General features: G+C 43.5%; 1 protein-coding gene across 7 annotated transcripts in view; it reads right to left on the reverse strand.

Annotated features, from left to right (window-relative positions):
- Positions 1-17,411: 17,411 nt before the first annotated feature.
- The window catches only part of LOC130363088 (calpain-8-like), a 92,711-nt gene continuing 83,785 nt past the window's right edge, over positions 17,412-26,337 (reverse strand). For 5 of the 7 annotated variants that reach the window (XM_056568432.1, XM_056568431.1, XM_056568433.1 and 2 more), the window contains exons 16-21: positions 24,815-24,879; positions 23,507-23,575; positions 22,310-22,388; positions 21,454-21,570; positions 20,599-20,657; positions 17,412-18,386 (exon numbers count right to left, since the gene is read on the reverse strand). In XM_056568432.1, coding sequence (XP_056424407.1) covers positions 18,363-18,386; positions 20,599-20,657; positions 21,454-21,570; positions 22,310-22,388; positions 23,507-23,575; positions 24,815-24,879 — 413 coding nt within the window. In that variant the 3' untranslated portion in view covers positions 17,412-18,362. Of the gene's footprint in view, positions 18,387-20,598; positions 20,658-21,453; positions 21,571-22,309; positions 22,389-23,506; positions 23,576-24,814; positions 24,880-25,800; positions 26,003-26,337 lie in introns of those variants that run through there. The other 2 variants (XM_056568435.1, XM_056568434.1) reach the window with 2 other exon arrangements.

Below are 26,337 nucleotides of genomic sequence, written 5' to 3' on the forward strand. Positions count from 1 at the left end.
ACCATAACCTAAACTACAATATAGTGGGAGTTGTAGGTTAATTTGGGGAAGCTGCACCACAGGACCTGAAGAAGCAGGGCGTCACCAATAACACTGATCAATACTGTGTCATAGCTCAGCACTGTTCAGTGTTTGCAATCAAAAGATCACATGTAATGGTCTCCTATTGGGGCTAAAAAATACTGAATAAAATATATTTTAAAAAGTTAATAAATATGAATAAGTCATTTCCCGATTAAAAGTTTGAATCACCCCCCTTTTCCCATTTTTCAAATAAAATAATGTAAACAAAAATATAAACAAGTGCGGAAATGTCCAAACTATTAATCCCTTAATGACCATGAACGTAAATGTACATCCTGGTGCAAAGGTACTTTGCGCACCAGGACGTACACTTACATCCTGTACATGACCGCGAGCATCGGAGCGGTGCTTGCGTAATGCACTGTAGGTCACGGCTGCTATCAGCAGCCAGGGACTGCCGGTAATGGTGGACATCAGCGATCGCGCTGATGTCCGCCATTACCCCCTCAGATGCCGTGATCAATACAGATTGCGGCAATGTGCGTGTTTAAACAGATGAATGGATTACACAATCATATCAGTGACTACAGGTGATGTCTTCTCTATAGTGAGGAGAATACACAATTATATCAGTGATTACAGGTGACGTCTTCTCTATAGTGAGGAGAATACACAATGATCTCAGTGATTACAGGTGACATCTCTATAGTGAGGAGAATACACCATGATATCAGTGATTACAGGTGATGTCTTCTCTATAGTGAGGAGAATACACAATGATATCAGTGATTACAGGTAATGTCTTCTCTATAATGAGGAGAATGTACAATGATATCAGTGACTACAGGTGACATCTTCTCTATAGTGAGGAGAATACACAATGATATCAGTGATTACAGGTGATGTCTTCTCTATAGTGAGGAAAATACACAATGATATCAGTGATTACAGGTGACATCTTCTCTATAGTGAGGAGAATAAACAATAATATCAGGGATTACAGGTGATGTCTTCTCTATAGTGAGGGAAATACACAATGATATCAGTGATTACAGGTGACATCTTCTCTATAGTGAGGAGAATACACAATAATATCAGGGATTACAGGTGATGTCTTCTCTATAGTGAGGAAAATACACAATGATATCAGTGATTACAGGTGACATCTTCTCTATAGTGAGGAGAATAAGCAATAAAATCAGGGATTACAGGTGATGTCTTCTCTATAGTGAGGAAAATACACAATGATATCAGTGATTACAGGTGATGTCTGCTCTATAGTCTTCCCTAATTCAGATAGTCATAATCTAATTCAGATGGAACATACCGCCAGAACTTCCTCCAGGAAAATCTTCCCTCTGCAGAACGTGACGCACAAATGGCTCCTCACTATGTCAGCGCTTTCTGATCCTATATGAAAACAATATAGGATCTCTGAATATAATAATGCCACATGCTGTACCCTCTGAATATAATACTGCCACACACTGCACTCTCTGAATATAATACTACCACACACTGTACCCTCTGAATATAATACTAACACACACTGTACCCTCTGAATATAATACTACCACACACTGTACCCCTGAACATGATACTGCCACACACTGTACCCTCTGAAAATAATACTGCCATACACTGCACTTTCTGAATAAAATACTACCACACACTGTACCCTCTGAATATAATACTGCCATACATTGCACTCTCTGAATATAATACTACCACACACTGTACCCTCTAAATATAATACTGGCACACTGTACGTCTGAATATAATACTAACACACATTGTACCCTTTGAATATAATACTGCCACACACTGTACCCTCTGAATATAATAATGCCACATACTTTACCCTCTGAATATAGTACCACCACACACTGCACTCTCTGAATATAATACTACCACACACTGTACCCTCTGAATATAATACTGCCATACACTGCACTTTCTGAATATAATACTACCACACACTGTACCCTCTGAATATAATACTAACACACACTGTACCCCTGAATATAATACTGCCACACACTGTACTCTCTGAATAAAATACTACCACACACTGTACCCTCTGAATATAATACTACCACACACTGTACCCTCTGAATATAATACTACCACCCACTGAATCCTCTGAATATAATACTACCACACACTGTACCCTCTGAATATAATACTGCCATACACTGTACTCTCTGAATAAAATACTACCACACACTGTACCCTCTGAATATAATACTACCACCCACTGAACCCTCTGAATATAATACTACCACACACTGTACCCGCTGAATATTATACTACCACACACTGTACCATCTGAATATAATACTGCCACACACTGTACCCTGTCCTGTGCCCTCATCATATTAATGCCCCCTGTCCTGTGCCCCCAACACAATAATAATGCCCCCGTCCTGTGTCCACACAAAATAATTATGCCCCGTCCTGTTATGCCCCCTCACATAATAATTCCCTGTTATGTGCCCCCAAATATAATACTAATGCCCTCATCCCCCCCACGTAACCCTGTGCCCCTCACATATAACTCCCCATCATGTGCCACATATAATGCCCCCTGTTCTGTGTCCCTCACATATAATGCCCCATGATTTGTGCCCCTCTCATATAATGCCCCCTGTCCTGTGTCCCTCACATATAATGCCCTCTGTGATGTGCCCCTCATTTATAATGCCCCGTCATATTCCCCTTCACTTATAATGCCCCCGTCCTGTGCGCCTCACATATAAATGCCCCCTGTTCTTTGCCCCTTACATTAAATGCCCCCTGTCCTGTGTCCCTCAGATATAATGCCCAGTGTAATGTGCCTCAGATATAATGCCCCCTGTAATGTGCTCATCAGATATAATGCCCCTGTAATGTGCCCCACTGCCCCTCAGGTACAATGCCCGCTGTAATGTGCCCCTCAGGTAAAATGCCCCCTGTAATGTGCCCCCCATGTATAATGCCCCCTATAATGTGCCCCCCAGGTATAATGCCCCCTGTAATTTGCCCCCCAGGTATAATGCCCCCTGTAATGTGCCCCTCAGGTATAATGCCCCCTGTAATGTGCCCCTCAGGTATAATGCCCCTGTAATGTGCCCCTCAGGTTTAATGCCCCCTGTAAAGTGCCCCTTAGGTATAATTCCCCCCTGTAATGTGCCCCTCAGGTATAATGCCCCCTGTAACATGCCCCTCAGGTATAATGCCCCCTGTAATGTGCCCTTCAGATATAATGCCCCCATAGTGCCCCAAACATAAAATAATAATACTCACCTAATCTACGTTCCCACAAGCAGGTCTCTCCCTTGCTTCTCTCTTATAGCGTGTGAGCTGCGGGGACGTGATCTCCGGCAGGCGCGATGACGTCACATCAAGTGTCTGCAGCGTGTGAGTTGGTGGAGGAGCGGGAGCTGACAGCTCCTGGTCCACCATTCTAGTGTACTGCCTCTGCCTTTCCGGGGGATTACTTCCCACTGGATGGTGTCACCCCACTAGGGGTGCTAGCGGACACTTAGCACACTCGCAGCAGTGATCTGAGGATGAGGGTGGGGGCGGTGCTAGTGACTTGGGTGTCACCAACATCAGGCTGGTGTCACCCGCTGTGACCCGCACCCCCTTGCTACGCCACTGTTTTTGCCCACTATAACTTTTTAAATTTTTTGGGTTACTATGAGGGCTAATTTTTTGTGACGTGATTTGTAGTTTTTATTTGTACCATTGTAGTACTGATAGGACATTTTAATTACATTTTAATTCCTTTTTTCTGTTCACCGTATGGGATAACTAATGTTATATTTTAATAGACCGGACAATTACGCACACGTTAATACCATATATGTTTATTTTTATTATGTTTACATACTTTTTATATAGAATTTTGGAAAAAGGGGGGGGTTGATTTAAACTTTTAATATGAAAGGGGTTAATGTATGTGTGTTAACCTCTTAAGGAGGCAGGGCATACCTGTATGCCCCGAAGCCTTAAGTGGCTTTGAAGCAAGCGCAGGAGCTGTGCTCGCTTCAAAGCAGTAAATGTCGGCCACCATCAGTAGCCAGACACTCACTGCTTACGGAAAGCAGCGGGCGCCCCAGAATGTAACTCTTTAGAAGCCGTGATCAATGCCAATCATGGTGTCTAAAGTGAAAGTAAAAATCTGTGGTAGCTCAGAGGAGCTTACCGAACCCCCATGACATGAAGACAGAGTGCCAGTGTGTGTTAGTTCTATATGCAGAGGTAGCATTATGTGGCAGTATTATATTCAGAGGGTGCAGTGTGTGGTAGTATTATATTCAGAGGGTATAGTGTGTGGTAGTATTATATTCAGAGGGTACAGTGTGTGGCAGTATTATATTCAGAGGGTACAGTGTGTTGCAGTATTATATTCAGAGGGTAGAGAGTGTGGCAGTATTATATTCAGAGGGTATAGTGTGTGTTAGTTTTATATGCAGAGTTAGCAGTGGGTGTAGTATCATATTCAGAGAGTACAGTGTGTGGCAATATTATATTCAGAGGGTACAGTGCGTGGCAATATTATATTCAGAGGGTACAGTGTGTGGCAATATTATATTCAGAGGGTATAGTGTGTGGCAGTATTATATTCAGGGGTACAGTGTGTGGTAGTATTATATTCAGGGGCAGACACAGCATGGCCGACGGGCCGTTTCTCGTTATACAGAGTGCTTAGTCGTGACCTTTGGCGTTAGCGTTAACCGCTCCCTTATATACAACAAACTTTATTAGTAGGACATCGTTAAAAACATATATTACACATACTATCACAGTACCAAACATAAAAACAATAATTGGGGTTAATTGCACATATTAGGGATACAGGGGAGGATTTATTGATATATTGCAAATTACCTAAATAATGGAAAGCAAAAAATTACTAACCTTCACGTAGCGCTGCCGTTCTCTGCTCAGGGAAGGAAAGCATTTTAATCATGCAGCAGCTGTCAATAAGCAAAGACGCTGAGGTCTCCACACTCGTTCAGACCGAGCGGACCCGATGCGTCTGTCCTAAGAATTAGCTTTGTTTCTTTCTGCAATAAGCATTTGTGTCTATCACTTGTGTTTTCACCACTGCAAGTCCTAGAAAACACAAATTTTCTTTTTTCTTTTTATGGACGGTCTTCATATGATCGATCACTTGCGGACATCCACGTCCTGTCTGCAAGGATCTGAAGTGTTCGCGAATACGCAAATGAAGAGGTCTTATGGTTTTTCCAATGTCAAATCGTCCGCATGTATACATTAAAGCATAAACTAAATATTTTGTTTTGCAAGTAAGGCAGCCATGCATGCTCTATATAAACTATTATATAGAGCATGCATGGCTGCATTATAGTTATATAGACCATGTATTTAAACAGAAACCTGTACAAGGGTAAAAATGTTTGTGCAGACCTCATGATGGAAGGGGGGAGGAGAGGAGCTGATTGTACTAGAGGGGAAACACCCCCAGCCTCAGAGAGGAAATCAGAAATTCTCATTACAGGAATATATAGATAAAAAGGTATTTTACATATTAACACATGGATGTTATGCATACAGGACTTAGGGCACATTACTACACTGATTTAAGCCTTTTTTAAATGCTCTTACTAATGACAGTAATGCTTTAAATTTCTTGAGCCAGTTGATATGAAAAAATTGTTTTTCACTGGAGTACCTCTTTAAACCCAGCGTAATGTGATAAGGCACTGCATCTCATGCCAGAGACGGGTGCAGTAGAGAAGAAGCAGGAATCAGTGGGCAGCAGGGAGAACTGGCACTTGGTAAGGCTACTATCACACAGGGCTGTTTTGTTTGTTTTGTTTTTTTGGAGCCGAAGACAGAAGTGGATTCAGCAGTAAGAAGTAGTATAAGTTCTTTCTTTATATTCCCCTTTCCTTTTGACTCAAAAAACTTCAGTAGTAATTTTACACAAAAAAAACTGCCATGTGTGTCATGTATGGGCAGGGAAGAGTAAAGCCCTGAACTCACTGGTTCCCACTTGCCCTGCCTACTTTTGTAGCCATGGTCCAAAGCCACGGTGACAGTCCCTGCCTTCCTAAGTGCTGAGAGTAAAATGTCAACAAAGTTAACTTACAATACAGACAGAGGTCGGGACACTGTAAGAATCAAAGATACTAACAGAAAAAATAACTAAACATACTCACACAATATGTCACAGTCCACAAGCCGAGTCAGTACCAAGAGATAACAGAAAAGCCAAATCGCAGTAACAGGAGAGGAGTCAGAGAGCGGAGCCAATGGGTCAAATATGTCAGAAATACAAGATACAAAGGCTAGCTAGGAGTATGAGCTCTTTCGCAGGCAAGGCCTGGATGAATACTGAGGGTTTAACTAGGGAGCTAAGCAGGTGAAAAGCCAACAAGGTCAGCTGACCATCCAGAGAACAGGGCGTTTCCACAGTAACCAGAATAACATAAGACCTCAGTGCAGATTTACCCTTTGGGTTCTAACAGTGTGACTATAGCTGTAAGGCCTCATTCACATTGCCGTCAGACTTAGCTATTCAAATTTTTGCCGTCAATCCGGCCAGAAGGATGAGAGTTTAGCAGAGGAAAAATTTGTGCAAGCACTATATTTTGCCCCGCTAAATTCCTGCAAAATTATCAGATCACCGATGGACCCCATGCAAGTGAATGGGGTCCGTCGGGACCTGGCAATTTGCACCCAATACATTTTCACCCAATCCGTTTTAGGGACCCGATCGGACCCTTAAAGGGTACCTCTCATCAAAAAAACTTTTGATATATTATAGATTAATGTATGCATTATATATAATTAATTGCATGTTATTAAAAAATAGCTGAAGGGGAAATATATGGGAAAGTCTATGGGAAATATATATTACTGCATAACTTCCAAATGGCTGGAGATATTTCGATAATACTTGGTCACATGTTACTTATATGTCCACTTATAGGATATAGGATAGTTAATTTAACCCTTAACTACCCCCATTTGTGAGGGTCAGGGTTTTTGTTTAAAGTCTCATGCAAATCAATGGGAAATGTATGTTCCCACATAACTTCTGTACGGCTGGAGATATTTCAATACCTGGTACACATATTACGGGTCAGGATATGAGGACGGAATGGGAGGTCGAGATAGGAGGACGGGATGATCGGAATGGTCGGGATAGGAGGTTGGGATAGGAGGTAGAGATAGGAGGTAGAGATAGGAGGTTGGGATAGGAGGATGGGATAGGAGGTCGATATAGGAGGTCGGGATAGGAGGTCGAGATAGGAGGACTGGATAGGAGTTCGAAATAGGAGGTCGAGATAGGAGGTCGGGATAGGAGGTCGAGATAGGAGGTCGAGATAGAAGGACGGGATAGGAGGTCGGGATAGGAGGTCGGGATAGGAGGTCGAGATAGGAGGACGGGATTTGAGGACGGCATAAGAGGTCGAGATAGGAGGACAGGATCGGAGGACTGGATAGGAGGATGGGGTATGAGGACGGGATAAGAGGACGAAATAGGAGGTCAGGATAGGAGGTTGAGATAGGAGGACGGGATTTGAGGACGGCATAGCAGGACGGGATAGGAGGTCGGGATATGAGGACAGGATAGGAGGTCAGGATAGGAGGTCGGGATAGGAGGTCGAGATAGGAGGAGGGGATAGGAGGACAAGATAGGAGGATGGGATAGGAGGTCAGGATAGGAGGACAGGATAGGAAGTCGGGATAGGAGGTCGGCATAGGAGGTCCGGGTATGAGGACGGGATATGGGGTTGGAATATGACAACAATATATGAGGACAGGATATGAAGTCAAAAGCTTCCTCTGTTGAGTTTCCTCCACAACAAGTATTAGGAAGGAAAAACCGGGCAATGCCGGGTACTCCGCTAGTATATATATATATATATATATATATATATATAACTCAATGTATGCGTGTGTGTATGTGTGTGTGTGTGTTCCAGCATCACGTCCAAACGGCTAAAGATATTAACTTGGCACACATGTTACAAACATAGGATAGGTGATTTAACCCTTACTCACCCCCATTTGCCAGGGGCGGGGTTAATGTTAAAGTCCCATACAAGTCCATGGGAAATATATGTTACAGTATAACTTCCAAATGGCTGGAGATATTTCGATAATACTTGGTCACATGTTACTTATATGTCCACAAAAAATATAGGATAGTTAATTAAACGCTTAACTACCCCCATTTGTGAGGGTCGGGGTTTTTGTTTAAAGTCCCATGTAAATCTACAGGAAATGTATGTAGAGGACAGGATATGAGGATGGGACATAAGGACAGGATATGAGGACATGATATGAAGTCGGGAAATGAGGACAGGATATGAGGATGGGATAGGAGGTCGAGATAGGAGGACGGGATGTGAGGTCGGGATATGGGGACAGGATATGGGGACGGTTATGGGGATGGGATATGCGGTCGAGCCATGAGGTTCGGCATATGAGATCAGGATATGAGGAGGGGATATGAGGATGGGATATGAGGTCAAGATAGGATGACAAGATAGGAGGTCGTGATATGAGGACAGGATAGAAGATCAAGATAAGAGGTCGGGATAGGAGATCGGGATAGGAGGACGAGATATGAGGTCGAGATATGAGGATGGGATAGGAGGTCGTGATAGGAGGACGGGATAGGAAGTTGGGATAGGAGGTCAGGATAGGAGGTTGGGATATGAGGTCGAGATATGAGGATGGGATGTAAGGTCGGGATATGAGGACAGGATATGAGGTTGAGATATGAGGACGGGATAGGAGATCGGGATATGGGTTTGGGATATGACAACAATATATGAGGATGGAATATGAAGTCAAAAGCTTCCTCGTTTGTTGATTTTCCTCCCCAACAAGGATGAGGAAGGAAAAACCGAGCAACGATAAAAGGAGGGTAAACTGTGGCAGGGGGTATATAGAGCGCTCCTTGTAGCAGCCATCTCTTTACAGAAAAGTTTCTTTCCTCTGTTTCCTCTGACAATGGTGCGGTGCATAGAACAGACAGATGGAACAGCAGTAGCTACTTCTCACGTTCCATGCATTTTATTAAGCTAATCCCATAATTCCAAGCAGTGGGATACATATCCACCCTGTGGCTAACGTAGGTAGGAGGAAAAAAAATAAAAACAGGTAGAATATAGTTACGCAGTAAGATAGAGCATAAAGGGGTATTCCAGCCAAAGACATCTCATCCCCTAACCAAAGGATAGGGGAAAAGATGTCTGATCGCGAGGGGCCCGCCGCTGGGACCTCCTCGGGATCTCTGTGCAGCACCCACATTCTATGCAGGGCTGCGTATCCAGTCTTGGAAAGCTCTTTGCTTCCGAGACTGGAGACGTGATGTAATGCCACGCCCCCTCATGACATCACGCCACGCCCCCTCGTGATTCAACAGTGTGCGAAAAAAGTTATTATAGTTGAAGGAAAAATGCAACTCTCCTAGTTTAGTTTTTTTTTTTTTTTTCTTTATGCACTTTATTGAGTATACTTTTCTTCTCAACTTTTTTTGCCTTCTCAAACGCATTATTTAATAGATCCTCAGGGTACCCTCACTGTGCAAAACAAACTTTCATTTCTTCTGCTTACTGGTGAAATGTAAAGTTTTGCTTTTCAAATATGAACTCTTCAAAGTCACTCTCTGTTCCCCCTTACACCTTGAAGACGTCGTCTATATATCACAGATACGTTTTTATGAACATTTTAAATGGATTCTTTGGTGTTAAAAATCAAAGTAGCTGCCTCTGTCCCACCTGTCTGCTCTCTGCACCACACCATTATTGGAGCTTTATCGTTTAATATCACCACAATAAAGCAGATTATATCAGAAGGTTTTATCATTATAATTCTGGTGAGTGCTGCTTTTAATTTTTCTACTATTGATGAAAATGGTTCTAATATTGGGCAAAAGTTCAAAATCAGCTCCAGTGATCTCACCAGTTTGGAGGTGTAGATACCTTCACAGTCCCCCTATGGGAATTTACTTACAGGTTGCAAAGGGAAGTGGGTGACGGTATTACAAATGAATATAGCAAGTGAAGAAGGGCCGCGGAGCACTCACCCGACAACTGCTTCCCAGACTGGCAGGTAGATGCCGATGAATTGTCTTCTCTTTGCGGGGAGGCGGTGGATGGTCCGGGGGGAGCTTCAGATGCCGGCCATGGACCGTATGACTCCACTTGGCACTTCGTTAGGCCGTGTATTTATACACGGCCTGACGAAGCTCCAAGTGGCGTGATACGGTCCGTGGCCATGTATGCTGCTTTCTGCTTACCTGATCTCTATCTCTTGGATAGGTGATAAGTTGCCCTGCATAATAGTTCTCCTTTTACCTTTAATAATCGCTGTTTTAGTCCATAGACACTGTTTTACATTTACTGCAGTTCTTACAAATCACACTCACTCAGCTGCCATTCCAATATAGACAATACAGTAAGGATGTTCCTCCAATATGGCTGCCTATTATTTAAAAATATCTTTTAACCCTTGACTTTTCCTTTTTTTTTTTGACTGCCGGCTTATCTCCTCCATGGCATGCCTCACAATGAATAAAGATGGTGTAGTTCCACAAGGCCAATCCTTTGCCAAGATGACCTATGTCGGGATCTTTAATTTCAAGGTAATTTTTTTTCTGATAAACACAATCAGGCTAACCCTTGTATTGCAGGGCTCAAGCGTGACCCATAATCCTTGGTAAGGACTCATATTCCAAATATCAGTAAGAGCATGATCAGAACTTAAGGTGCAACTGTTATGATGTCTGGGCCGTATAAACAAACAACAGTATGTTAAAAAGTGTTTAGAGTATCACACAGCGAGCGGTCCCAGCGCTGAAGGAAAGGAGACACATGTGACAGTTCGGGAATAGAACAGGGAAGAATTCTGGACTTTTGGAGGTTGGAGACTAGGTTGGGGATCTCTGTTCTAGAAGGCTGTTCAGTGGATCAAAATTGCAGAATAATAGAGATGCAGCAGCTGCCAACATTTTGGGCACCATGTTACTCTATTTCTGTGGTGTCCCGTTACAGGACCTGGTCCTGTCCCTTTGTCTTGAGTCCCCACAGCCAGAGTCTCTCCATGACAATAGGGCTCTCCCTTAGGACTAACCCCTAGTCGACTCAAGTAAATGTTATTTAATGTACAAATAAATGTATATTTAATATGTTATATAGGAATACCTCTGTATAGGACCTTAGAGGTCACGTGCCTTAAATTAATTGCACTTTGGTTCAAGGACCTTTGGGTCATGTGATACCCAAAGTTCATGGAGGGGCAAGCTGTGCATAACTAGCTTGCCCCCTGACTGGTGAGCAGTTAAGGGGTTAAGAAATATACAGACAAGGTTTTTAGCCCCCTCCCCCGTCTGTAAAAACTTGTTGGTAACTATAGTGGTATGTCCCATGGGTGGGGGGGAAGGAGTGCACCAATCAGGGGTGTAATAGTTTCCCGGGCTTTCAGGGGCCCTCCCCTGGGTATTTATGGCTGTGGTGCCTCCCTTCCCCCCTCAATCTGCCCAGGACCCGGAGTTTTGCCCACCCTCCCTCCCTTTTTGTATCTCTGTTTATTGTAAGTCACAGCTTGGCGGTAAGAAGACGGTGAAAGCGGGGTCAACCCGGGGTAGACCTCCACACAGGACAGTGTGGCAGCACCTCTCGGGTTGGTAAGAAGCCAATCGGTGTCTTTGTTACAGTTAAATCGTTATTTATATAAGTAATTTTATAAATAAAGCTGTGGCCGATCCCCACCCATAAAAAGTTGAATTGTTGTTGTGTCAGTTATTATTTAATTAATTATTGTAATAAGGGGGAGGGGTAGTTATAGCCTGCTAGGAGCTAATTGGGTCTCAACAGTCTTAAGTTTATAGCTGACAGGTTCTTCTGACCAATGAGCTTTGTCCCACCCCCTTAATATATAAAGGGCTGCTGCCACTAAATTCTCTCTCTCTTGCTCTCTTGTTCCTGGCACTTAAAGAAAGCACTAATCTCGTCATCTCATCAGCATCAATTAAAGCTAGGCCCAAAGCCTAAGAATCCGCAGCCACTAAACGTGAGTTACTCAAGCTCAAATTACTGAATCCTGTGTGACTACTAGAAACTCAAATCTCCTAAAAATAGTAGCACAGTGACTATCAATCAAAGCTCATTGATCCGGAGTCCCAGCAAGCCTGTGAGGAACCTGTATCCCGGTTCACTCGTAAAAGACTGTTATGTTACATGCCGTTACATAAAATATACAGTAAAGTTACTTCAAGTTTACTTCATAAAATCTGCTGTGGACATTCCGTTATTTCTCCCTATCGCTTGTGGGACGGTTGGTGGTAGGACCATTACATTGAGGAAACCGCACCCTGGCGTCACAACATCTAATGGTTATTACCACCAGACCCTACACTATCACCAGCACCACCCCGTCACCACATTTCCATGGCCTAATACCTGATTGGCATATGATGCCATTCTCATTGTGCTGTTGGCCAATGGCTGACTTAAGCCCCCGGCATACTATGCTACTAAGGAGCGGTAGAGTAGTGTTCTCTATGTGGCCAACAATGTGTCCTGTATGGATTACCGCTCATATAGGGTGGGGGCAGGAGCTGCAGTATTCCATGCTAACAAGAGGTAGTGCCTCCACCCCCAGTTTCGTTAGCGCTATAGGTTAATCTGGATGGATGTCTTTTTTTCAGCCTTACTATGTTATACTGTATATCAACAGAAACTTCTGGTTTCTTCCAGATATCGCAATATGGAGCATACATAGACGTGGTTCTCGATGACTTGATCCCGGACAAGAAGAAGCCTATGAAGAAATGGCTAATGAGTTCGGCATCCAACAAATAGAACTATTTTAACCTATTTGCACTAGGGTGGTTAGACATGGAGAGGAACGGAGCCTTTGTATGAATCACACTAAGTACCGTATTTTTCGCCCTATAGGACGCACCGGCGTATAAGACGCACCCAATTTATAGGTGCAAAATCTAAAAAAATAAAGATTTTGAACCCAATAGTGGTCTTCAATCTGCGGACCTCCAGATGTTGCAAAACTACAACTCCCAGCATGCCCGGACAGCCGTGCCCCCGTCGCTCCGGAACGTCTCTGCTGCCGGCCGGGTATCCTCGCTCTCCGTCGCCACCATCACGTTGTTACGCACGCCGACGCACGTACGCGACGACGTGATGATGAGGAAGGAGAGCGCCGGCCATACAGGGGATCCCTGAATGGAGAAGACACCGAGGAGGCAGGTAAGGTCCCTCCCGGTGTCCTGTAAGCACTAACCCGGCTATTCAGACGGGCTGTTTGGGACCGCCGCGGTGAAATCACGGCGGTCCCGAACAGCCCGACTGAACAGCCGGGTTAGTGTCACTTTCACTTCAGACGCGGCGGTCAGCTTTGATCGCCGCGTCTGAAGGGTTAATACAGGGCATCACCGCAATCGGTGATGTCCTGTATTAGCCGCGGGTTCCGGCCATTGATGGCCGCAGGGACCGCAGAGATAGGGGTGTATTCGCCGTATAAGACGCACCGACTTTTTCCCCCCAGTTTTGGGGAAGAAAAAGTGCGTCTTATACGGCGAAAAATACGGTACATATCACCATAAAAGATTCACATGACTCAGCTTTTCAGTTTTCTGTTACGCAATTTTAGTTTCTTGATTAGACGGCTGAGACCCTGCCAGCTCCTACTGTACCCAACAAGGCCCCTCCCCCCTGAAATAAAGAGGCAGGACACCAGTTTACACTTTTATGTAGAAAGTAGTGGTCGGCCACCGCTTTTATTTTAAATTAGCATATCAAACCGGCCATAAGGCACACAAATTCTCCATAAAATCCATGTGGTACTGCCCCACCGACTCCGATGTGCAGGTCACTCACCAGACTGACCACATCTTTGCCTTCTCTAGCCGCAACGGAGGAGACCATGTACACCTACACCGACCCAACAGGAATTATTTTATATATATATATACATACATGTTCTATCCCAACTGGCAGGCTGGACAGAGGTAGTCCAGGCCAACATCTGAACAGCGCACACCACTATGCCTCATCAAACTTAACGTCCTCCACCAACTGGCAAAGCCTCACTACCACTAGTGATGAGCGGCATAGGCCATATTCGAATTCGCGATATTTCGCAAATATATAGACGAATATTCATCATATATTCGCGAAATTCGCATATTCGTTATATTCGCCTTTTTTTATGTGCATATTCGTGAATATTGATCCCTCCCTTCTTTAATGGTATAGGGAACTATCGGGCTAGTGCAGTGGTCTCCAACCTGCGGACCTCCAAATGTTGCAAAACTACAACTCCCAGCATGCCCGAACAGCCGTTGGCTGTCCGTACATGCTGGAGTTGTAGTTTTGCAACATCTGGAGGTCTGCAGGTTGGAGACCACTGCACTAGTGCATTAACTCTGACTTTTTGCCCATTGAAACCAATAGGCCCATTGTGGTCTATGGGGATCTCACGGTATGTAAAACTTTAAGAAAAGCAGGAGGGTTTTGGCAGTACAGTGGATGGGAGACCCTGGTGGTGGTTCAAGTCACGGGGTGGGATGGAGTGTTACAGTGTTGTGGTTAAACTTTACTTTCCTGGAAAAGCTGCTGAGTTGCCCATAGCAACCAATCAGATTGCTTCTTTCATTTTTCACAAGGCCTCTGCAAAATGAAAGAAGCAATCTGATTGGTTGCTACGGGCAACTGGACAACTTTTCCTCTGGACAGGTTTTGATAAATCTCCCTCTATGGGGGAGATTCATCATAACCAGTGTAGAGGAAGAGTGGTGCAGTTGCCCATAGCAACCAATCAGAGGGCTTCTTTCATTTTTAACAAGGCTTTTGAAAAATGAAAGAAGTGATCTGATTGGTTGCTATGGGCAACTGGGCAACCTTTACTCTGCACAGGTATTGATAAATCTCCCCCTATGTTCCTTAACCTCCCATTCATTCATTCATACCCAGCCTTACACATTACATCCAGTTTCAATTAACCCCAATACCCATATTTGGTACCCCATTAACCTAGTTCCCACAGTTCAAACACTCAGTTAATTGCCAATTGACCTAGTTCCCACGGTTCAAAGGCTTTCTTAATTACCAATTGACCTACATTTGTCAATCACGAGTAAAAAAGTTAAACCACTGTTACACACGGGACTTGAACCACCACCAGGGTCTCCCATCCACTGTCCTGCTGGGACCTTCCTGCTTATCTTACAGTTTTACATACCGTGAGACCCCCGTAGACCACAATGGGCCTATTGGTTTAAATGAGCAAAAAAATGACAGAGTTAATGCACTATTGCAATGGTCTCCAGCCTGCGGACCTCCAGATGTTGCAAAACTACAACTCCCAGCATGCACGGACAGCCAACGACTGTCCGTGCATGCTGGGAATTGTAGTTTTGCAACATCTGGTGGTCCGCAGGTTGGAGACCACTGCACTTGCCCATTAGATCCCTATACCATTAAAGGAGGGAGGGCTCAATATTCGCGAATATGCACATATGCGAAGAGCAGAGAGGGATGCAGTGATCACTGTGATGTGCACTGTGAACAAAAAAAAATAAAAAATTTTAAAAAAGCGAATATTCGTAATTGCGAATATATAGTGCTATATTCCCAATATTCGCGAATATTTGCGCTTAAAATTCGAATTGCGAATATTCGCGAGCAACACTAACTACCACACCAGAACTGAACCACCAGGCGCACCCACGCCACAGCACTCACAACCCACGCCTCCGAACACATGGAATGAACTATGAACAAGAGAGGAGGAGCATGGAAACAGAATGAAAGCCACCATCACACAACCTCCATGAGGACCTAGGCCAGCAGGGCCCACAATACCCCATCAAAAGACCAGGCCAACAGTGCACACACCTACAACTTGGAAATAAAACTCAGGCAACCAACAAGCTCAGGCCTAACAGATTATGCGTGGCAATGCCAATGCCCAGACCCCCTGCCTCAGGTGGCCCGCACTAGCAGCCTCCACGGCAGCCCCCCTCAGATCAGAGAGGAAGTAGTCCTACAATCACAGCGGTCGCGCCCCCTTCCCATAGACTTTTGTTGAGGGGGCGCGCGTGACGTCACGAGGGGGCGGCCTCGAACACGGAAGCCCACACACAGCTTCCAGAGTAATAAACTTCCGGACGCTGTGAGCGAAGCTCCCGTAGACAGGGCAGTGGAGAACCCCTTTAAGTTACATGGGCTGGATTTCCAACACTGGAGGAAAGGTTGGAAGAGGGAGTGCTCCAGTCAACACCCATAGTCCACTACAGGTTTCCCTACACGAAGGTCTTCTCGGGCGAGGCTTCCTGTGTTGATTGCTAGGGAGGAAGCCCTATAGAAAAGGGCTGTTCGGGTTTGAGTGCGAGAGACTGAGATGAGAAGCAGCCACAGCCAGAACTGCAGCTCAAACCTTCCAGGTCTGAACCTTCCTCTATGGACATTTTGTGAGTTTGCCTGGGGCCAGACATTAGGCCCAGGGTAGGATAGTGAGGTATCCTGATGTTTAGTTAGAGCCAGACAGGCTCAGGTATTGTTTGCACTCTACTTTGTGCCTAAAATCATATAAATAAACATCCTCTCGGACGTTTGAAACCTGCTGCCTGTGTGAATACTGTCATTGCCGACCCCACAGTGTGAACTGTTCCCTACACTACATTATATGTACAAGACAGGGACTGGTAAGAGTGTGTGGGGGGAGGGGGCCCAGGTACAACAGCAGTGAGGGGCCCCAAAGATTCTGATGGCATGCCTGTATGCGTCTCCAAGGTAACAGACTACAAACACTGCGCAGTCTGACCCTGTAGTCACACTCCATCTCATCTTTCTACCACTTCTTCCTAATCCTTTATATCCAAATCAGTGGCCCTGAGTTACTATTGTAAACCTGACATGTTTTGTCGGGTTATGTGTCAGAAATTCTGTTGGCGCCAGAGTTTGCGCCAGAATTTAAAAAAAAAACCCGACCAACTCTCCATTTTACTGAGAAAACCCGGAAAGGGGGTGTGGCCATCTGGGAAAAGGGGTGTAGTTACCGAAAAGGGGGCGTGTCCCGACATTTTCACAAAAAAACTACATATTTACTAAAGTTTCCACAGAAAATGTAGAGGAATTGAGGTGAGGGAAACCCCACGAAGCAAAATATAGGGAACAGTGCAAAACCTTAGTAAATACTGTGGAAACAAAATTGTAGGGAATTAAAACCCACAAAGAAAACTACACAACACTCTTAATAAATCAAGGCCAATGTGTTTTAAGATAACAATATTTTCTTAAAATTCATTCCCTTTAATAAATATTTGATAATTATATCTGATTATTGAAGGAATTGTTTCCCCTTATAATAGACACAGACTCACAATACACCTTACAGTAGATTTTTATTGAAATGTGTTCAATGAAATATCAGGACTAGTTGTAGGATACAGATGTGTAACATTGCAGTACACTGAATGACCATGTGGGGAATGTATAATAATCATTGCACAGACAGGGACATCACTTGTCCAGTGGCCAAAGGCCCCTATCCCTATGTTACCCCTACATGAAACTATTTGTACATTGTGTATATATGACCTTTTATGTTTTAATATGTGTGACTATGCTTGTGTGTATATACTGACTGCTAGAGTGACTGTGGTTTCACGTGGCTTCTTCGTGTATCACTATTCAAGGCCATTACCTGACTTGTTCTTGTATTTATCAGCAGTTCTCCCCTCCGCAGTCTTCATCTCTTACTGTTCAGCAGTTTTCCCCCTCAGCTAAACACCTGATTGAACTGGGAGAAGCTGCTACAATGTCTCCCATACACTGCTCGCACACAGTCACACTCTCTATAGTACACTCTCTATAGTAGCATTAGCATGGAGGACATTATACAGCAGTTGTGATGAGTGTAAGCAGTTATACAACATAGAAAACAAAGGCCTTGTTCACACGACAGAATTTTAGAGCAGTATCTGGCAGAAAACATGTTGCAGGTCAATTCTTTCTGCGGAATCCATTTGGAAAATGCATTGCTGTCTACGGAGACACCGCATTTCTGAGCAGTCCTAGCGCCAACATGTTCTACCAGCGCCTGATGTCTGCACTGGCATGTTCTGCCATGTGAACATAGCCTAAGAGTGGGTGTTCTGATGCGGCTATCTTTAGCTATATAGGAGTATGACCTTAATATGTAGACAGGGGAAGGTAAGGCCCTAATGCGACTGGGCATTAGGGATCTATATTATATACTTATATGACTATGTGCTCTGCTGTCATAGCGGAGGGGGCTATGTATTTGTTATGGGGGAAATTATTTCCTTTTTTTTTTCTCCTTCACACCAATCCAGCACAGATCCACTGTGGAGAGAACAGAAAAGATCACGTAAATTTTTTTGGGAGGAAACATAGTGGCTATTTCTTGAGAAAAACATTCCTTAAAGCACTACTGTCATTTTATAAGAAAAACTTTGACACTCCACGCAGACATGTCAAAAGTCTCGGGTCCCAATGCTGACACCTTCACTGATCTCTAGATATAGCTGGGAGAAGCCCATGGCAGCGCTCTTCACTCCCTGACTCTACACTCAACCTTTCTCATTGCAGGTGATGGCTCCATTATAAGTCTATTAGTCTACGGCAATCAGATGTGAAGAGGGAGTGAAGGGCGCTGCCATGTGCCTCACCCAGTTATATCTCGAGATCGGCAACAGTCTCAAGACCCCGACCAATTAAACCTGTCCGTGTGACATGCAGCTGTGGCTCATCCCTAACATTACATTATTGAAGATTTCTTTTTTTATCTTAAATCTAGTTTTTGAGAAATAATAAAAAAGTAAGTAGGTTAAAAAAAATCCACTTTTGGGGCCCATTCACACTACTTATTTTCCGAGCAGAATTCCACTTGGGAAATACGGTGCAGCAGTCTCCCATTGTTCTCAATAGGATTCTGCTGGTCAATTCACACTACAGAATTTTTGCTGTGGCTGCCATAGCACAGCATTGATCAGTGTTATCGGTGCTCCATTACTATAGGCTGCCATAGCACAGCATTGATCAGTGTTATCGGTGCTCCATTACTATAGGCAGCCATAGCACAGCATTGATCAGTGTTATCGGTGCTCCATTACTATAGGCAGCCTTAGCACAGCATTGATCAGTGTTATCGGCACTCCATTACTACAGGCAGCCATAGCACAGCATTGATCAGTGTTATCGGCGCTCCATTACTACAGGCAGCCATAGCACAGCATTGATCAGTGTTATCGGTGCTCCATTACTACAGGCAGCCATAGCACAGCATTGATCAGTGTTATCGGTGCTCCATTACTATAGGCAGCCATAGCACAGCATTGATCAGTGTTATCGGCGCTCCATTACTACAGGCAGCCATAGCACAGCATTGATCAGTGTTATCGGTGCTCCATTACTATAGGCAGCCATAGCACAGCATTGATCAGTGTTATCGGTGCTCCATTACTATAGGCAGCCATAGCATAGCATTGATCAGTGTTATCGGTGCTCCATTACTACAGGCAGCTGAGGCTTCCTACAGTAAGGGAGCACTGATCGGAGGAGTCGAAGCCAGGTGGGGACCTCTGCCCATCCTCTCAGCTGATTGGGAACATCGTGATTTTGTTGCGATGGTCCCTGAGCTAACTGTCAACATTATTTTCCTGTTTTAGATGCCACAAACAACCTAGACTGCAGTGTTGAAAGGGTTAATGCTGGGCATCGCCGATCAAGCTTTGGGACCCTGGCTGCTGATACCAACCGGGACCCACTGGGTATGAAGCATTCTCAGCTCCTGACCGTGCTTCATACAACAGGAGTGGGACTAGGACATAGATTTACACCCAATAGGGGGAGATTTATCAAAACCTCTGTAAAGGAAAAGTTGACCAGTTGCCCATAGCAACCAATCAGATCACTTCTTTCATTTTTCAGAGGTCTTGTTTAAAATGAAAGAAGCGATCTGATTGGCTGCTATGGGCCACTGGTCAACTTTTCCTCTGAACAGGTTTTGATAAATCTTCCCCAATGTCCTCAAGGAGGTAACATAACCGGTCTGCTTTATTTAAAGGGGTACTCAGAATGCTCGGGGCCAGAGGTCGTGATCATGATGTCACAGCCACGCCCCCTTTGTGACGTCACGCCTCGCCTACTCCATTCATGTCTAAGGGAGGGGACATGGCATGACGTCAGATGGTGCGGGAGATCACGGGGGGGCCCCAACAGCAAAACCACCACGATCAGACATCTTATCCCCTATCCTTTGTCTAGCAGTGGAGTACCCCTTTAAGCATTTCTCTAGACTTTGCAACATACTATACCTAAATCAGTTTATTTGACTTAGTCTACTGTAGATTTACTTAATATTTTATCTTATCCACTAAAACTAAAACCATTCAGCTGCCTAAAAATGAAATAGAATTTTGCTGTCAAAATTAGCACAGATTTTTACAAACCCTATACGTCACAATAACACGTCTGACAATTACAGTGAAAACATTTAGGCAGCGAAAAAATGTAACAAACGGTTTGCGAGGGTATTATGGAGGCTGAACATTACCTCAAATAATGATAGACTGATGTTTCCATCCTTGTCGGTGCCCAGGATGTTAAACATTTCTAAAGAGAAAGGAAAAGTAAACGAATACAGTGACAGTAACCAGGAGATGAATACTCAATGCCAGTCTGCAGCTAGCTGATGTAAAGGCATCATAGACATTAGATCAAGATTGGTCATTGTGGCAAAAGTAGAGCGTCTTGGATTAAATCTGATTAATTTTACATAGATTTTTGTCGGCTTGCTAAATTTGTATGTAATAAGTGAAAAATGTCATAGAGGGGTTGGACGGGTTTTATAGAATCAGCTCATATATAGTCAGTTGTGCTGATTAAAGAGGAGCTGTCAGCAACATAACAGGGGCGTAAATAAGCCAATGGCTATTTAGGTCTAGTCACCAGGATTCCAAGCATAACATTATTAACCTCCCTTGTCATTTCCAGTGCTGAGATATTAGCATATTTGTCACTATGCAAATGAGACTCAAGTGCCCAGGGGGCGTTCCCTAGCATGGCAAGAGCCCGGGTAAGTCCAACCCATGTCTTCTTTATTCAAATGGGGTAGAAGGATCCAAGCTAGTGCAGAAATGGTGAATAGGAGGAGATGGATTGGATTTATCTGAGTTCTTGCCATGCTGAAGAACACCCCCTGGACACTTGAGCCTCATTTGCATACTTACAAAAAGGCTTATATCTCAGCACTGGAAAGGACTATAGTGATATATAGGGTATGCCTGGAATCAAAATGACTAGCCCTATGTATCCATGTGCTTATTTACACCCCTGTTTTCCTGCTGACAGGTCCACTTTAAAATGCATTTGCCACCTAGTGCAGGATTCTACCTGAGTCACTACTTACTAAACAAGGTCTCCAAACGTATCATGCATGCAATGAAGTCTTCAAAGTTAACCATCAGTTCACCAGAGACGTAACGCTGGACAATGACTTCTTGAATCCTGTTATTAAGATTAAAACCTGAAAAGCAAGAGTTATAGTATTGTCAATGTATCTGGAATAACTTAGAATATTCTCCTTCCTGACAATCAAAATGTATTTTCCGGCATATATGCGCCTCCTCACTTTGGGAGTTTAAGACCGACACAGACGTCCTCAGCCGATGGCACAAGCCTTTAAATACATTTGGTGCTTCACTGATATGCTGCGGCCCACATGCGGGAATCTACGCCAGTATAAATAGGCCAGTTTTCCAGTATGAATTATAGGGAATCGACTGGACCTGTGGAGGCCACGCCCCTTCATTCTAAGCCATGGCTACATTTCAGAAAGTGGCGCCAATGGTGTAAAAGTTAAATAAGAACATAGTCCTGTCCGGCTGTAGCATCATCTTTGTCCCAGCTGAAGCACAGGCTGGGACAAAGTCCAGCAAGTGAGGGCGGGACTAGCACTCCTCTGTGCTCACTCCTGTCCTATCAGACTGCAGCATGAAAACAGAGAGGAGGGGGTTACAGAGCAGCCTGCAGTGATTGGATGAAGATACCCAGCACAGCAGACTCAGGGAGGAAGTGAATGCATGGTGAGTGAGGGCGGGCTCTGTGCTTGGACACACCCCTTCCTGATACAAATACAGAAGCTAAACACATAATAGAGACATGTAAAGAATCTTTATTACTCTCTTAGTAGTTTTTATTATATATATATATATATATATATATATATATATATATATATAAAGTCCAATCATCAGTTCAGTCACCTGCTCTTTGTAGGACGATCCGCATTTCATGGGCATCAATGGTCCCAGAGGAGTTGGTATCGGATTCCAGGAAGATTTCCTGCGACAGTAATATTACAATTTAACCATAGAGTAGATTTCTAGTGTAGCTAAACATTCATTAAACTTTTTTCCAAAAGGCTGCTTAAAGGGGTACTCCGGAGGGGAAAAAATGTTTTCAAACCAACTAGTAGGAGAACGTTATACAGATTTGTAAATTACGTCTATGTAAAAATTTTAACCCTTCCAGTACTTATCAGCTGCTGTATTCTCCAGAGGAAGTTGTGTAGTCCTTTCCAGTCTGACCACGGTGCTCTCTCCTGACACCTCTGTCCATGTCAGGAACTTAAAGGGGTATTCCGGGCAAAAATATTTTATCCCCTATCCGAAGGATAGGGCATAAGGTGTCTGATCGCGGGGGGCCTGCTGCTGAGACCCCCTGCGATCTCCCTGCAGAACCCGCATTCTATGCAGGTGCTGAATCTCCAGTTTCGGAAACCTCCAGGTTTCTGGGACTGGGGACGTGACGTCACGCCCCCTCGTTTCATGTCTATGGGAGGGGGCGTGATGGCCGTCACGCCCCCTCCCATAGACATGAATGGAGGGGGCATGGCGTGACGTCACGTCCCCAGTCCCTGAAACCCGGAGGTTTCCGAAACTAGAGACACAGTCCCTACATAGAATGCGGGTTCTGCAGGGAGATTGCGGGGGGTCCCATCTGCGGGCCCCCCTCGACCGGACATCTTATCCCCTGTCCTTTGGATAGGGGATTAAATGTTTTTGCCTGGAATACCCCTTTAAAGGTTTCATATTGGGATTTTCTCATGCTCTGGACAATTCCTGACATGGACAGAGGTGTCAGCAGAGAGCACTGTGGTCAGACTGGAAAGAACTACACAACTTTCCCTGGAGCATACAAAAGCAACAGCCACAGAAGAATAGTAGTTTTATTTAACCACTGAAAAGGTCTCATGAAGACGACCCCTGCCCAATTTCTTCCTGCTCCTTCCTGCATTCTTGCCTAACAAAAATGGCTGATTTCCTGTTGTTTTTGGAGACAGACCTAAAGTGATCAGCTGATCGTTGAAATGACCCTGTTTAGAGAAGGGACCATCTGGTTGATACAACCACCTTTGGTCAAGTTCTTTGTCACACAAAGAGATTAAAACCATAGAATACCATGTAATGTTCCAGCTTCTTCCGGAGGATGGTTAACTCTTCATTGCTCAGTGTCCCGGTATTGTCCACCTGTAGTTCTGCAGTTAAGGTTCTTCACTTCTCAGGTCACCCCGGTGCTGTATGACACAGACACTAACTATTCAGAAACTGCTATAAAAGTAGCCTTATGATTGGCTCTGAGGGATCACATGATATAAACATTACAGTTCGCTACATTTTAGTCACTTTTTTTTATTCCCAACTTATAGGGGTACTCCTGAGGGGGAAAAAAATGTTTATATCAACTTGAACTTTACACAGATTTGTAAATTACTTCTACTTAAAAATTGTAATCCTTCCAGTACTTATGAGCTGCTGTATACTACAAAGGAAGTTGTGTCGTTCTTTCCAGTCTGACCACAGTGCTCTCTGCTGACACCTCTGTCCATGTCAGGAACTGTCCATGTCAGGAGAGGTTTGCTATGGGGATTTGTTCCTGCTCTGGACAGTTCCTGACATGGACAGAGGTGGCAGCAGAGAGCACTGTGGTCAGACTGGAAAGAGCATAGAGCAGCTCATAAGCACTGGAAGGATTAAGATTTTTATATAGAAGTGATTTACAAATCTGTATAACTTTCTGGAGCCATTTAATTTGAAAACATATTATTTTTCCACGTGAATACCCCTTTAATAGATGTCACGTCCCTCAATTGCCAAATGCCCTTACATCTTTAACCCCTTCCCAATAATTTTTGTTTCACTTTATGATAAAAAAAAAAAAATCTGTGCATCCCCATGTTTTGGCCTCTAGAAAGTTTTTTTTTCTATTTTTCCACCTAAGGAGTTGTGTGTGGAGTAATGTTTTGGATGTCAGCTGTAGTTGGCACCGGTAACACTTTTTCATGCCTCTGTTGCAGACTATACAAGAAGATCATGTCATTGTTTTTACAACAGAAAAACTCATTTGGAAAGTAGGCCACTAGGGGGCACTCCACTTTCATATTTGCCATTAAGTTCCTGTTGCTAAGTGCATTCTGTCTTTAGCCTACCTCCCGCTTCGCACGGGCTAGAGGTGGAGAACTATCAAAACCTGTGCAGAGGGAAAGTGGAACAGTTGCCCATAGCAACCAATCAGATCGCTTCTTTCATTTTTCAGAGGCCCCTTTTTAAAATGAAAGAAGTGATCTGATTGGTGCTAAGGGCAACTTTTCCTCAGTACAGGTTTTGATAAATCTCCCCTGTTGTTTCTACACTGGTTTTGCTTTGCCTCAGATCCCGATCCAGGTCCGCACCATGTACAGAATATCAAATTCATTTACAAAAGGATACGTCCAGGAGATTTATCATTTCCTTACAAGTTTTTACACTGATTCCATCTGACTTGATCTCATCACCTGTAATGATAAATGATTGATAGATAGATAGATAGGAGATAGATAGATATGAGATAGATAGATAGATGTGAGAGAGATAGATAGATAGATATGAGATAGATAGATATGAGATAGATAGATATGAGATAGATAGATAGATATGAGATAGATAGATAGATAGATAGATAGATATGAGATAGATAGATAGGTATGAGATAGATAGATAGGTATGAGATAGATAGATAGATAGATAGATAGATAGATATGAGATAGATAGATATGAGATAGATATATAGATATGAGATAGATAGATATGATATAGATAGATAGATATGAGATAGGTATGAGATAGATAGATAGATATGAGATAGATAGATATGAGATAGATATATAGATAGATATGCGATAGATATGAGATAGATAGATAGATAGATAGATAGATAGGTAGATAGATATGAGATAGATAGATATGAGATAGGTATGAGATAGATAGATATGAGATAGATAGATAGATAGATATGAGATAGAGAGATATGAGATAGATAGATATGATATAGATAGATAGATAGATTTGAGATAGATAGATATGAGATAGATATATAGATAGATATGCGATAGATATGAGATAGATAGATAGATAGATAGGTAGATAGATATGAGATAGATAGATATGAGATAGGTATGAGATAGATAGATATGAGATAGATAGATAGATAGATAGATAGATAGATAGATATGAGATAGATAGATATGAGATAGATAGATATGAGATAGATAGATAGATAGATAGATATGAGATAGATAGATAGATATGAGATAGATATATAGATAGATATGAGATAGATATGAGATAGATAGATAGATATGAGATAGGAGAATACAGCAGCACACTGCTAGCACAAAGATATAGATGAAACATGAGTATATAGATAAAAAATGAGTATATAGGTAGAACATGAAAAAGCTATACAGCTGTACTGCAATAAATGAAAATATGAAACTATGAAATTATGAGGTACTTAGCCTGCAAATTTGGCGCCAAATAGCATGGACCGTCCCACCATGGTAAGGTGACCTCATTCTGGGACGGACCCTACACTATGAATATGCCTCTGAGTGAACAGTACAGCAGGCATTGCAAGGTCTGAAACATCAAAGGCACCTTATATACACCTAATAGAGGTGGGGGTGGGGGGTGCAAGAGCCAACATGGAGGTAGCCACTCCCCCGTATGTGTAATACAACCATAGAATAAGTTGGCCAGCACTATTGATTCCAAACTATTGTAAAGACCTGGCTCACAGGTGCAGGCTGCTGGGCTAAATATACAGCAACAGGAGAATACAGCAGCACAGATGTTTAGCCCAGCAGCCTGCACCTGTGAGCCAGGTCTTTACAATAGTTTGGAATCAATAGTGCTGGCCAACTTATTCTTTGGTTGTATTACACATACGGGGGAGTGGCTACCTCCATGTTGGC

This window comes from Hyla sarda, chromosome 3 (genome assembly GCF_029499605.1).
Source record: "Hyla sarda isolate aHylSar1 chromosome 3, aHylSar1.hap1, whole genome shotgun sequence".
Lineage (NCBI taxonomy): Eukaryota > Metazoa > Chordata > Amphibia > Anura > Hylidae > Hyla > Hyla sarda.